This window comes from Heloderma suspectum, chromosome 5, assembly GCF_057233095.1.
Source record: "Heloderma suspectum isolate Gila_16-S chromosome 5, 16-S_ref, whole genome shotgun sequence".
Classification (NCBI taxonomy): Eukaryota; Metazoa; Chordata; class Lepidosauria; order Squamata; family Helodermatidae; genus Heloderma; species Heloderma suspectum.
Window position 1 is genome coordinate 126,530,016 of NC_139462.1, and position 13,413 is coordinate 126,543,428.

The 13,413-nt window shown below is 45.3% G+C and overlaps 1 protein-coding gene across 2 annotated transcripts in view; it reads left to right on the forward strand.

Moving 5' to 3' along the window:
* The window catches only part of ARHGAP27 (Rho GTPase activating protein 27), a 101,465-nt gene that overhangs the window by 27,401 nt on the left and 60,651 nt on the right, over positions 1–13,413 (forward strand). The window contains exons 2-3 of one of the 2 annotated variants that reach the window (XM_084857209.1): positions 346–417; positions 4,970–5,767. In XM_084857209.1, coding sequence (XP_084713335.1) covers positions 400–417; positions 4,970–5,767 — 816 coding nt within the window. In that variant the 5' untranslated portion in view covers positions 346–399. The remainder of the gene's footprint in view (positions 1–345; positions 418–4,969; positions 5,768–13,413) is intronic. The other variant, XM_084857210.1, reaches the window with a different exon arrangement.

The following is a 13,413-nucleotide window of genomic DNA, read 5'->3' on the forward strand; positions in this document are numbered from 1 at the left end:
AAATGGAGAGAAATCAGTATCGATTCCTGTGGAAGCAGAAATAATAGGCCTGATTCATGATCTGTCCATAAATTTTAGAAGCTCGGCTGAGGTGGAAGCTCTAGTAGGGAAGAGAGAATTTGGGGGCGAGAGAGAGAGAGAGAGAGAGAGAGAAAGGAAGGAAGGAAGGAAGGAAGGAAGAAAGAAAGAAAGAAAGAAAGAAAGAAAGAAAGAAAGAAAGAAAGAACCAAATACAAAAGAACAACAGGCTGGTGCTCCTGTCAATCCCCTGGTCACTCTGTGGGATATGGAAGTGACTGAGATGGTTGACATGATTGCACTTAATCACCTTCTCCCTCATTGCAGGGCCCAGGCAACACACTGGTATACATCTGAGCTGAGGGCAATGAAGCAACTTGGATGACAGCTAGAACACAGGTGGAGGAAAACTTGAGTTGAATGTGATTGAACACAGCTTACGGCCCATTATCCAGCCTATTTTGTGTGGTGAGAATGGCAAAGAAGCATTTCTTTCCCACCTCCGTTGCATCTTCACAGTGTCGCCCAACGGAGCTTTTCTGGGTGGTGAGAAGCCTGTTGTAATCTGGCCCAGACAGAGAGCTGGTTCTACCCTCTACACTGTAACAAGCTTGTGCAACCCTTTGAAGATAAAATCGCTCACATCCATCATGATGTGGACTCCACAGTCCCAACAGCAGAGGTGTCTAGAACTCCATCTAGTCCAATTGTGTTGGATGCGTTTCAGTTGCGGAGGCCTGAGGATGTGGACAGGGTGTTTGGTCATTTTTGGCCAACTACTTGTATGCTTGACCCTTTTCCTTCTTGGCTGTGTTCAGGTTATAAATTCCTCTTGGTGGGTGGTACAAGCCACTTTAAAATAGGCAGTAATCAGGCCACTCCTTAAGAAACCTATCCTGGACCCAGAAGTGAAAACAACTATAGACCAATTGCTAACATCCCCTTTGTGAGCGAAGTACTTGAACTAATGGTTGCTGATTAGTTCCAGGCTCTCTTGGATTAAACTGATTTTCTAGATCCTGTGGGATGCCCTGTGCCTGGAGAGGGACAGGGGAGTGCAACAAGTAATCAATATCTTCATCAGAAACTTTTAAGATGAGGGTAAGATTGATATCAATTTTTTAGAGATCTTTGGAATAACGACCTTCAGTGTCCTAGTCTTTTACATCAAAAGCAAGTAGTTTTTGATTTTAAAAGTAGGCTAACACAACATGAAAATGTATCCTGTCTATTGGACACCTCAGAGAATGTTATTGAACGTTAGTTGCTTATGGACCCCTAGTTGCTGGCAATGTAATTCAGGTGTTGGAATACTTAGTGATATGGTCTGGGTTGTCCTACTATTTCTGGGGTCCCCGACATTGTGCCCATGAGCACCCCTGTGCCCACAGACACCTCTCTTGGTGCCTGCCAGGATCTTTGCCTTTTCTGGTTCTCATATTTAAAATAATATCAACGTTTCAACTGGAAGACTGGCATGCTGCAAAGTGAAGTACTGGCCTCCAGTGCCATCTTTATTTCCAGGAGTGCCTCTGCGTCTTATGTGGGCCCCAGAGGTGTTCTTAGTAATGAAAATGGCAGGGGGCTGCAGCTCAGCATTTTGTTCTGAAGTGCACCCAGAAAAAAAGTTAAAAGGAAGCTGGGGGTGGTCCCGGTGGCCTAGAGGGCTGGCAGGGAGCATTCTGGTTCGCTAGAGGGGTAGGTGGTAGTGAGGGGGATATTCTGCCTGTGTGCACGTGTGTAGCCTGCTGTCTGGGCTTTGGGTGTGTGTGTGATATGTCTGTGTTTGTTCACTCCTTTGTTTGTGGTGTGTTTTTCCCAAGTTTGGTTGGAGGTCCTTTGGTTATTTCTGTCCTTTATTTACTGTTCATTTAAACCACCCAATTACTGAAATTCTCTGGGCACAAATTGTTAAAGGCTTTAACTATTTAAAGCAGAAATCTTGCCTGATCAGGCTGAAATTCTGAGGACCTTACAGAAACAGAGGTGAAGAACACAAGTTTCCAGTTCTAACGCTTTATTACCAAGACAGCAGGTGGTGTGGGAATGCTACCCATAACCAGAAGGGAAATTCAGTAGGTGAACTTAACCATTCATTCATACTTACGCACACGTACAACCCAAGCTGGCCAGGCCAGGGCATAGCGCAGGGATGTTGAATGGGAGTCTAGCACATGTGCACGCTGTCCTTTGGGTCTGCTGTACCTCCAACTTGCTTCCTTTGTTCCAGGGTTATTAGGCGCTTTGGGGATGGCATGGGCTGTCTCCTCAAGGGATTTCACCCAGTTCTTTGAATGTAGCTAACTTGCGGCCAGCTGAAACTGGTTCTGGAGATTTGCTGCCTCTGGCATCGCACAGCTCCAGTTGCCTCCTTGTCACTTTTGCAAGGTCAGCGCCCTTTGTTCCCTGTCTTTGACCTTATGCGCCAGGAAAGAAGCAGCCAGACAGACACCCATTCTCACCTTCCCTACTTATTAGCCATTTAGAGTACACAGTCAGCTTATGGAAAACAGGAATAGACTCCTGCACACGGGGATTTAACACAGAGACCATTAGTAACTCCACAGTGGCTGAAAAACAAACCAAATGCAGTTTCTCAGGCCTCTAGGTAAGAATCCACATCTCTAAGCAAGCATCAAACAAAAGACGATCAAAGGTTTCACCTTTCAATAGCAACCTCAACTTCAAGGACTTGAGTACAATTAGCAATACAATTACCACCTACAATAAACAGGAAAACAGTTACAGAAGGAAAGGGAATATTAGAGGGAAACAATTTCATTTTTCACAGTGTACAATTCTTTCTTTGAGCAATACCAGTTTGCCTTCTGTGAAATGGGTATTTTGTTGTACTTTGTAGGGGGAAATATATGATTTAGTATTTGGGGCTCAGCCCCTGCCTCTGCCTTGTACTCGGTTTCTTGGCCAAGTTATTTGTCTCTGAACCTCACCAATTTGCCTTCTGTGATTGGTGTCGGACCAGAAAACTGTGGTTTCGAAAGAGTGGCGTTGCGTTTTGGAACGCAGACCCCCACCTCTGCCTTGTACTTAGGTTCTTGGGCAAGTTATTTTTCTTTTAACCTCACCAGTTTGCTTTGTGGGAAATGGGTGTTTTGTGACTGGCCATGCCTTTTTGTGAATAGGCAAGCCTCCACCATAGGAGCCATTTTGTGAGAGCATTCACAAGACTTTCAAAATTCCAAATGTGCCCCCCAGCCCAAAAAGATTGGGGACTGCTGTGCTGTTATTTCATTTTGGCCTGAAATTCACAGGATTGTTAATATGGCTTTACAATTATCATTGTTTGTTAAAGATGCTTACGCTCTCTTAGACTATATCCCTAGGCTAGCAAATGGCCTGTGTCTTTAAAAAATGGACAAATTCATGGAAGATAAGGTTATCCATGGCCTCTAATTATGATTCTATATTAGCTCAAGTGTTGGAGGCAGCATGCTTCTGAATGTGCTGGGCGAATACAAGTGGGTGGTTGCTGTGGTGTGGCCATGTCCTGCTTGTGGCCTTCCCATGGGCACCTGGCTGGCCACTGTGGGACCAGAGCCAGCATGGCCGTTCATATGTTCATAAACCAGAGATTGAAGCCAGCCAGGTTCTAACAGTGGTTACAGTTTCTATGGTTAGTGGCAATTATAGTTATTCCAGTACAGACATAATGCTACATCATAGGGAACATTAACAAGGGATGGGAGAGGGAGGCACCAAATGATGCCTTCTACTGGTGTGGCCTAGATGCCTCCCTCACATTAGCATCTGGACCACACCAGTATGAGGCAGCTTCATATGTTTAACAGTAAGGTTCAAATTACTCAGTTCAAGCCAGCCCCCCTTCCTGCATTCACCAGATATGTATTCCCCCTGTACAGTCAGCATGCTTTAAGGCTGAAAGGTGTTCACTATCCAGGCATGCTCTATTTAGCTTGCTACTCAAAGGAACCAATTAGGAATTAGTGTGTGTGAGTGTGTGTATTGTGCACAATACATTATTAATTATAATATTTCAAAAGTATAATGTGCAAACATTCATGTTATTATATATCCACAGTTACTTAAACCTGATCTCTGTAACTGTATAATAGTCATTATCTTTACTCAAACATGTTGTTACTATAAATAGATGCCTACCTGCTCGTACAGTATCAATAATAATTTATCTTTTATACAATCTATCAAATAAGCAAATAAACAATAAATACTATTAATGCTCCATCATATAATAATTCAACCTTAAATAAATTACATTAATTAATTAATATCTAACTTATATCTAACTTTCATATAATGTATACAAGGAACCCAGCTTTCATTAAACAAATCTCTTTTCACCTTTCCACCATCAATATATTCAGTCCATTTTACCATCTGGCAATCTGCCATATTTTTCACAACCACATCTTGCATGAAGGAGCCGCTTTGACTCTCCATTTGGTAGCTGTAAGTATTTTTTGCAGCTGTTAACAAATTCCAGATAAACTCCTGATGCTCCTGAAGCGCTGAGTCTCTAATGTAACCCAGTGTCATTGCCAATGCATTTAATGGAACTGCATACTTATCACGGAACTTATCTTCCAGAGTATTTTAATTTTGGCACATTGCCACAAAATATGATGAAAATCTGCTCCAGACTGCATACATTGTCTAAAAATAATACATTAGCAGAGCAAACCTGTGCATATTTAGACAGAAAAAAGTCATACAATTCCCAGCATGCCGGCCAGCCATGGATAGGATGGTACCCAAAGAAAATGCATAGATCCTTGTCTAGCAGATACAGAATCATGATGCAAAAATAAATGAATGTATCTTACATTTGCCTGTTATGTGGGCTGCAGAATTCTCCTTATTACAGAATGAATGTTCTCCTTTAAAAAAAACCTGCTATAAATACAAAGACCTAAGTCCCTTTCTATAGTTACCCCCCCCCCCTGTCTTTCAGAGAGAAGAAATTGTTCACAGGAAGCTACTTTTGGACACTAGAATGGAGCCACAGGACAGAGAGGAAGAGACGTACGTCTTGGTGGAGTATGCCTTTGAGTACACTTCCAAGGATGGGCGATTTATTTCAATCAAACCCAATGAGAGATACATGCTTTTGAGGAGAACGAATGACCACTGGTGGCATGTTAAAAAGAGCAAAGAAGCCCAGCCTTTCTACATCCCGGCTAAATATGTCAAAGAGCTGGGACCCATGACCCAGACTGTGTCTTCTTCTGAGAATCTTCTCACTACAACCCTGCTGGAGAACACCAGCACAGGGGCCTCCATCGCGGTTGGTAGGGAGCAGCTGCCGGAGTATGAGTATCGGTTTGTGAATGCTGTTCAAGAGCCTGAGGCAGGTTCCTCCCAGCACCACTGCATCGCCTCAGGGGCGGGAATGACAAACGCCACTGACCCTGGTGGGAAGGCACTGCTCCCCGTTTCTGGAGCAACAAGAGCCACTCTTTCCACCCTCAGTGCATCACATGGTCCTCTTAAGCCTCCCTACACAACAGGTCCTGCTTGCCCCCTGCTGGACTGTGGCTACTCCGCTGAACACATGAGGCCTACAGTGTCTCTGGATGACTTGGAAAGGTTCACATCACACTGCCAGGCAGGCGCTGAGAACTCAGGATTGTGCAAAGCTGCCACATGGGATCACCCTCACCCACTCCTGGAGAGCAGCTCTGAAAATGTTCACAAGCCAATGGAAGAGGATAGGGTTAAGCGGGACACACAGGAGCACTATGCCAGACAGGTACAGTATCAGTTTCTTATCTCAGGTGAAGGGGAAGAGGGATGGTAGTTGCTTAAAAATCACCCTATGGCATGCGGAGATGTGCTCATTTGTAGTTTCTGACCTTGTGTTGGGCCAACTGATAGCACCACTATCTACCTGTTTCTCTGGATTCCTTAGCAGATTTTGAGGCTTCAGTAGGGTTCCTGGTAAGAATTTAAAAATATCGGAAATCCCTGGATTTGTTTATTGATGGGGGGGGGGGCATTCTGCACATGCTGAGAGCCATGCTTTCCTTACTAACCCATGGCATCAGAAGAGATTCTGGGACCGCACCCGAACTCCTGTTAACCCTGCCATCTGCACTCCTTCTTTGGTGCGAATAACCCTGAGTTTTCTGATTCTTCCGGCAGTAACATATGGTTGATACAGTACACGTGCAGAAAAATATTGTAGTACAGCCTTCCTAGGACGGCACCATTTCAGACCGTAGGTGGGAGGTCTTGTGTTGGAATGCTTCCCAGGTTAAAAACAAACAGCCTGAACACTGGAAAGTACCATGTTAGAGAGAAGGTGGCTAGAATCCTCCTCTCTGACATGTGACTTTTCTATGAACAGGGATTGATTTTTTAAAATATATACAGTACTGTGCAAAAGTCTTAGGCCACCATTAGATTTTTTGTTTTAGCAATGGTATAATGACCATATATAATTATTTCTCAGTCTCTTCATTAGAATACAACCAGAAAATACAGGAAATTTGTATGCAGTATTCAAGAACAGAAAAAAAAATCAGAAAAAACAGCTTCCAAAGGCTAAAGTGGCAAGTATTTAGTGTGACCTCCCCTTACACTAGAGTAACAGCAGCCGCCTGGCCAGGAATGGTCTTCGTGGAAGGGTAGCAGCCAAGAAACCACTTTTGCAGAAGGGGAACAGGGTGAAAAGGATAAGATATGCTAAAGCTCACAAAGACTGGAATGAGGATCTGTGGAAAAGAGTATTATGGAGTGATGAATCCAAGTTTGAAATTTTGGTAGGGATGGCGGAGAATTCCGCCACGGATTTCAGTGAGGCCGAATGCACTGGCATTCGGCCCCCCGAAACCCATGGCGGAACGGCCTCCCACCCCCCACCGAATCCCCCCCGGGGCCAAAGCTTACCTGGGGCGGATGTTCCGGCGGTGGCAGCTCCAGCGGCGGCTCCAGCTCCAGTGGCGGCTCCGGCAGCTGGTCTCTTGGCCGGCTGCTGCAGACTCAAATGGTGGCCACCGCGCCATTTGCGTAGCTGCTTTTGCTGTGATAGGCTACATAAATACTTACGTAGCCTATCATGGCAAGAAAAAAACAACTGCGTACGCAAATGGCGGCGCCTACAGCGGCCGCCATTTGCGTTCCCTTTTTTTCGCTGTTTTAGCCTACGTAAATATTTACGTAAGCTATTACGGTGAAAAAAAGGGGAACGCAAATAGCGTAGTGGGCGCTATTTGCATTCCTTTTTTTCTGCCGTAATAGCTTACGTAAATATTTACGTAGGCTAAAACGGCAGGAAAAAAAGGAATGCGAATGGCGCCCACTACGCTATTTGCGTTCCCCTTTTTTTCACCATAATAGCTCACGTAAATATTTACGTAGGCTAAAACAGCGAAAAAAAGGGAATGCAAATGGCAGCCACCGGAGCCGCTGCCACTTGCGTACGCGGTTTTTTTTTCTCAGAAGTCTGCCCAGCAGCCACGTATCTGGCTGCGGGCGGCCCCGGCCGGTGGCTCTGCGGAATCTCTGCGGAGCGGAGCCAGCCAGATCAGGATTTCGGGGAGAGGTGCGGAGTGCCTCCCCCTCACCGCGAATCACCCCGTTGAAAAGGTGACTTTCGTACATCCCTAAATTTTGAGGTCCAATCATCGATAATATGTGAGAAGAAGAGTTGGAGAGAGATGGACGAATGAGTGCTTGCGGCCTGCAGTGAAACATGGTGGAGGGTCTGTCCTGGTTTGGGGCTGCATTTCTGCCTGTGGTGTTGGCAATCTTATCCGTATTGATGGGATCATGAATGCTGAAAAGTACAGACTGGTTTTAATTCATCATGCCATTCCTTTTGGAAAGCGCCTGATTGGGAATGGTTTCATTTTTCAGCATGATAACGATCCCAAGCACACTGCTAATGCAGTGAAATCATATTTAGCGAGGAAAACAGCTGATAAAACACTGACAGTCATGGACTTGCCTCCACAGAGTCTAGACCTGAATATTATAGAGGCAGTATGGGATCACCTGGACAGAGAAAGAAATAAAAGACAACCTGCACCTAAAGAAGAACTTTGGGAAGTGCTAAAACAAACCTGGTATAATATACCAGAAGATTCCTTCAGAAAACTTCAGGACAGTCTCCCCAAAAGAGTTCAAGATGTTCTTAGAGCCAAGGGAGGTCACACTAAATACTGACTTTTGCCTGTACATATTTCCTGTATTTTCTGTTTGTATCTTAATACAGAGACCGAAAAATAATTATGGATGGTCATTAAAACTTTGCTAAAACAACAAAGCTGGTGGTGGCCTAAGATTTTTGCACAGTACAGTATATTGGGAAGTAGTGTGACACAATGCTTGATGTCTGAAGTGGCATAGCTTTAGAAAAGCAACATTATGTGATTGCTGTGCACATATAGCTCAGTCCTAAATTAGAGCTCAACTACCCTCATGTTGTATGCAAACTGCCTGCAGTGGTGAGTAGAGTTGCCAACTTCTTACCAGATACAAGTTCCTGCGCATATAGCAAGTGCAGCTTTCTCTGTCTCCATGTCTCCATGGTGGGTTGAATCTTTCCATTTTATGCAGCATTGCAAGGCAGAGGATGCTGCCAAAAACAGCTTTGGCAGCCTCGGAAATAAGGACAAATGAGAGCGCTTTTTTCAGGGACTGTAAAAACTTGTCAGGCAAAAGAGTCAAAGATTTCCCCATATACCAGCACATTTCAAGTAAATACAGAAAGTAGAGCAAGCATCTGATGATTGCAAAGCTGCTTGTTCTCATGGTTAGGAGTCTTGTGACTGAGATTTGAAGTACTTTCAATTCCCATTTTCTATAGGGAGACAAGCAAACAAATAGGAAAAAGGCAGACCTGTTTCAGGTTCTAATCTCTACAGCAGAAGAGAGAAGTGAGCAGAGCAGTTCAGGTGTACATGACAGAGATAACAATACATTACTTCAAATAAAAATCCATGCAGGCTGCAAAGAGGATTGGCACTTAAAAAAACAAACACAAACTGCCCTTGCTCCCATGCTTTTAACAGCGTCATGATCTACAGACATTTCCAGATGAGAATGCTGATCACCATGCTGTGCAATGCCTGATCTGTTGATTTCTGCTGTTTAAAGGCACAAGAACAGGCCAGGTTGTTGTTGCTCTTTTTCTGTAGAGCCAGCAATCCCAGTTGCAGTCTGAGAGTCCCAGTTCCTTTGGATACATCTGTCCTACAACTTGAAACTAGAGGGCCTTGTAGGATGCAGGAAAGCCATCAGACCCTGTCTTTAATGGACCCCCTGGAATGGTAAAGGAACTCTGTAAAGGAACTCTTACAGATAATTCTCAGTACATAATACCACTAGAATTGCCAAGAGTTCCTTGGGGAAACCACAATACAGTGAAAGGATCTGGGTTGTGTTGCATGGGTCGGATAGGGCATATTTGTCTTAGAAACGTACACCAATTTAACTAGGGCTGGCCTTACCATTGCTCAGAGTGAGGTGGCCACCTGAAGCGGTGGATACCAGGGGATAGGGAGAAGCAGCAAGGTGTTGGAGAGTAGAGCAGTGTGTGGTAGTAGCTTCCATTGTGCCCCTTAAGATTGCTGCTCTCAGGCGTGGCAGAGGTTTCTGTCCTATTGATGGTGTTGAGGTAAGATTCAGCTGCTAGGTCAGTTGGCTTCTGTACATGGAGAGGCGGGGGTAGAGATCTTGCATTTTACCTCAGAGAACAAAATATATTGGGCCAACCCTGAATGCAGAACTGTTTTGGGGTGGGGGGCCAGATTGCCCTGCACCCCATGGGCTGGATGACAACAAGGGGTGTGGCCCTGGCCCCTGACGTCACCCCTTTTCTTTATTGTAGCGTGCCTTTAACTCTTAGCAATACTAAGTAACATATGACATCATAAATTTAAATTTATCTGTTGTAAAACCAGCATAGGTTATATTCAGTGATTTAAAAACCTGTTCATTTAAGACCAGAGTTAAGGCTATCTCACCTTGGCTCAAGCTTGAGTCAGGAAATTGGAAGCTAAAGCCTTAACTGACATCTCCTGTGATCAGTGATAATGTTGTGCAACCGCCATGTCAGTTAAGGTATTATCAGCCTTAGCTTCCAGTTTCCTGGCTTTGCTGAGCTAGCGCTAACATGAGATGAGAGCATTGAATTTCCTTGGTTTTAGAAAAGGAAATATTTGATTACCTTCTCCCCAATGGATTTGAATTTGCTTTCTTGCAAGTTTACCTACAAGATAAATTGGATTATTAATACTTAACTAATGGTAATCATGATTTCACTTCAAGAATGAGGATTCTTACATCTCGAGGAGAACTTCCATGGAGAGAGGAGGCTGTCCTACGCAGACAGTAACCCTCCGAGTAGAAAGCAATGAGAACAGCAAGGGAGGTGTGGAGTTTGTGAGCTCATCCGTGCTTCCCTTCCTCATGTGCAGAGCTTACACATGATGAAAATGAATTAACAGGGCTAGATTCTGACAACCATCCTAATAAGCATACATAGAGCGCGAATGCAAGTTCAGCATAACATGTGAATGTCGTCTGAGACATGATCCTTGCACGTCCTTTTCCCACAACACAGAAAGTAAGAGCAAGGATCAGGCCCTTATACTGCATTTCTGCTTTCAGAAATATGTGAGACCCTGATCCTTCCGCTAGCCCCATGGATGCATTCCATCCCCATGCCTCTCAAATTATCTGAGGGTCAAACTTCATGTTACATTAAAGGTGTAAATGGCTTATTTATGCCTGCAATGTTGCATAAGCAACTGCCTTACGGCCACCATTTCCACAACATTTGAGACAGAGAAATAGACAAGGTGCCATTTTAAAAGAAAATGGCAACTCCCTTGAAGAGTCCAATGGCTGCGGGCGCTTAGCACAGGTCCAGGTACGGAGCAGGGGGCTTGTGCAGTTGGCAGGACAGTTTGGATGTCCGAATCTCGCTTTGGACCTGGAGTCTGAAGCGAGTCGGCCTGGGTCCGAATTGGGCCAAGGCAGATCGTGGCCAATTTGGAAGCCCTGAATCAGGGTCTGAAACAGGTTGGGGGGTCCGTGCACAGCCCTAGTCCCCCCCCTTTTAACTCAAAAGTAAGCTCATGGGACCTCACATGGATCAAGACTCTAGAGTGGTGCGCAGTGGGTTTTACTCTCTGCCTCCAGTTTATATTGCAGCTGGATGCCTTTTCAGCAACGTAAATTGGAGGCATGGGTGGGGATGTACGGATTTTGTTAAATCCATTCTGTCTGTTTTGCAGATTGTCAGATGTCTTTTTTTCCGTTGTCCACCCATTGACAGAATTGGATTTTTTGTATGCAAATTTCATTCACCAATGCGCATTAGCACACTTGTGCAAGTGTGCATTTGCACAAATGCTCCCTGGTGAAAGACTGGTCCGCAAGTCCTTGGAAGCCATCTGACCTGGAAAAAGCTGGTATGCTGCACAATCCATAGGCCAGGTTCACAGAAATCTGATGTCATTTGAATCAGTTGCAGATTTCTCTGACATCCCTAGGCACCAGGGGTCTGATCCTCATTGGGGCCATGGGGGCGGGGGAGTCTTCCTACCACCCAAGCTAGGGTCCCAATCCATGTAGCAACATGTTTCACCATTTGGTGTCACATTCCATAACTAAAAGGACTGGCCTTGAATGTTGAAGCCCGGAGTAATTGAATTCTACCTTGGAATACTGGCAGCGTTCTAGCTTCAGAGTAAAACTGAGCATGCCCGACATAACTTTGCCAGCAATTGCTGCCATAGGTTTTCATGGGGCAAAAGAACCTTAATAACTATTGAACTGCTGCTCAGAACTACACCAACCCAGTGAAAGGTACATCTCCTCAACAAACCTGAATAAAGTACATCAGTAGTTTTCAACAGAATTTGAAAGAAATAGATGATATCCTCTATGTGACAGTGTGCCTCCTTGTGAGAGTCCCGCCGGTCGTAGACAGGCATGCCTTCTAAGTGCCAATGCACCCACCATCGCCTTGGCATCACAATCAGCTTGCTGTCTAGCCATGTTGTTCTACTGCCGAGCGAGCCATGTTGCCTCAGATTGGAATACCCTCACATACTCTCTCTGATCCTCCAGCAGATAGTCACACAGGGAGCCAATCTTCTCCCACAAATACAGTTGGTATCACAACATGATCTCCTGATAATTAGCGACCCTCAATCCCAAAGCAGTGGATGAGTAGATCCCATGTCCCATTAAATCAAGCTGCCAGCCCTCCTTATCCACTGGAGATGAATGCACCCATTGCAATCTGCCCTGGGGGGACTTTACTATGACTGAGTCCAGCGGAATAAGCATGGGTAAACAGGAACCCCGCATCCTTCTCCTGGATCCTGTACATCTTTTCCAAACATTTTGATGAAGGTGCCTTCTGTGACTGGTGAACCGTTTGCAGGAATGTTGGCAGGAATGGGATTGCGACAGGTACAGATGATTCCAAGTGAACTGCATCAAGTACCAGATCCTTAACACTCTGTACCGGTTGCTGGGCCTCTAGTCTGAGTGACTGGCCTATTCATAAGATCTGCTCAGAGAAGTGCCCCATATCCTTGGAAGGGGATGCCAGGTCCTGCGATCCTACTGCCCCATCCAGGGAAGAGATGGAAGGAGCCATGGAAGAGAAAGAGGCCGAATCAGAACATGGGGATACAACAGACTGTCTGGTCTTATGCAGGTGCTGCCTTTGAGGAGATGGAGGGGACTGAAGAAGACAGTATTAGAAGAGATGGTGTAGAAGCTCTCAGGACTCCATGTGGAGCTGGTGCTGTTGGCAACATACTTTGGGCGAAAGGTGGAATCAACCTCAATACCGACGGTAGTAGCAGAGACAACAGATTTTCTTTAACAGGTAGCTGAGACAGCGATGCTGAAGGGGCAGATCTATATCTCAAGGAGGCTCCAGGATAGTCACAACTGTCATACCAGTCCTCTTGGGTTCAATGGCTATGCCAGTCTTCCCCATAATGCTGTCGCCTGGGAGGCAAAGACCACCCTGACCTTTGGTCCCAATCTGAATGGGGAGATCTTGATTGGTCCTGAGGTGCACAGTGTCAAGGGCTCCTTGGAGGGCTCTCAGTCTAATCTAGTAGCCAAGTCCAGACACAGACAAAGGGATTCTTTTCAAAGCTTTATTTTTCTTTTATAACTTAATAGCTCTACAGGTAGCAACTAGATCTGAGCAGCAGCATCCCTATGCCCTAAGTTAGAACAGTTGGTCCCCGTTTGAAAAGCAATTACTGGCAGACCCCTGAATATAAGGACTAGGGAGAATCCCTCCCCTTTTCCCTTGGATCCTCTGGGCGCAACCATTCTTTGAGCGCCAACCGGGCACTACACCTCCTTTCCGCGCTCTCCATTTGGCGCCGCTCTCTGCGTTTGCGCCGCGCATCC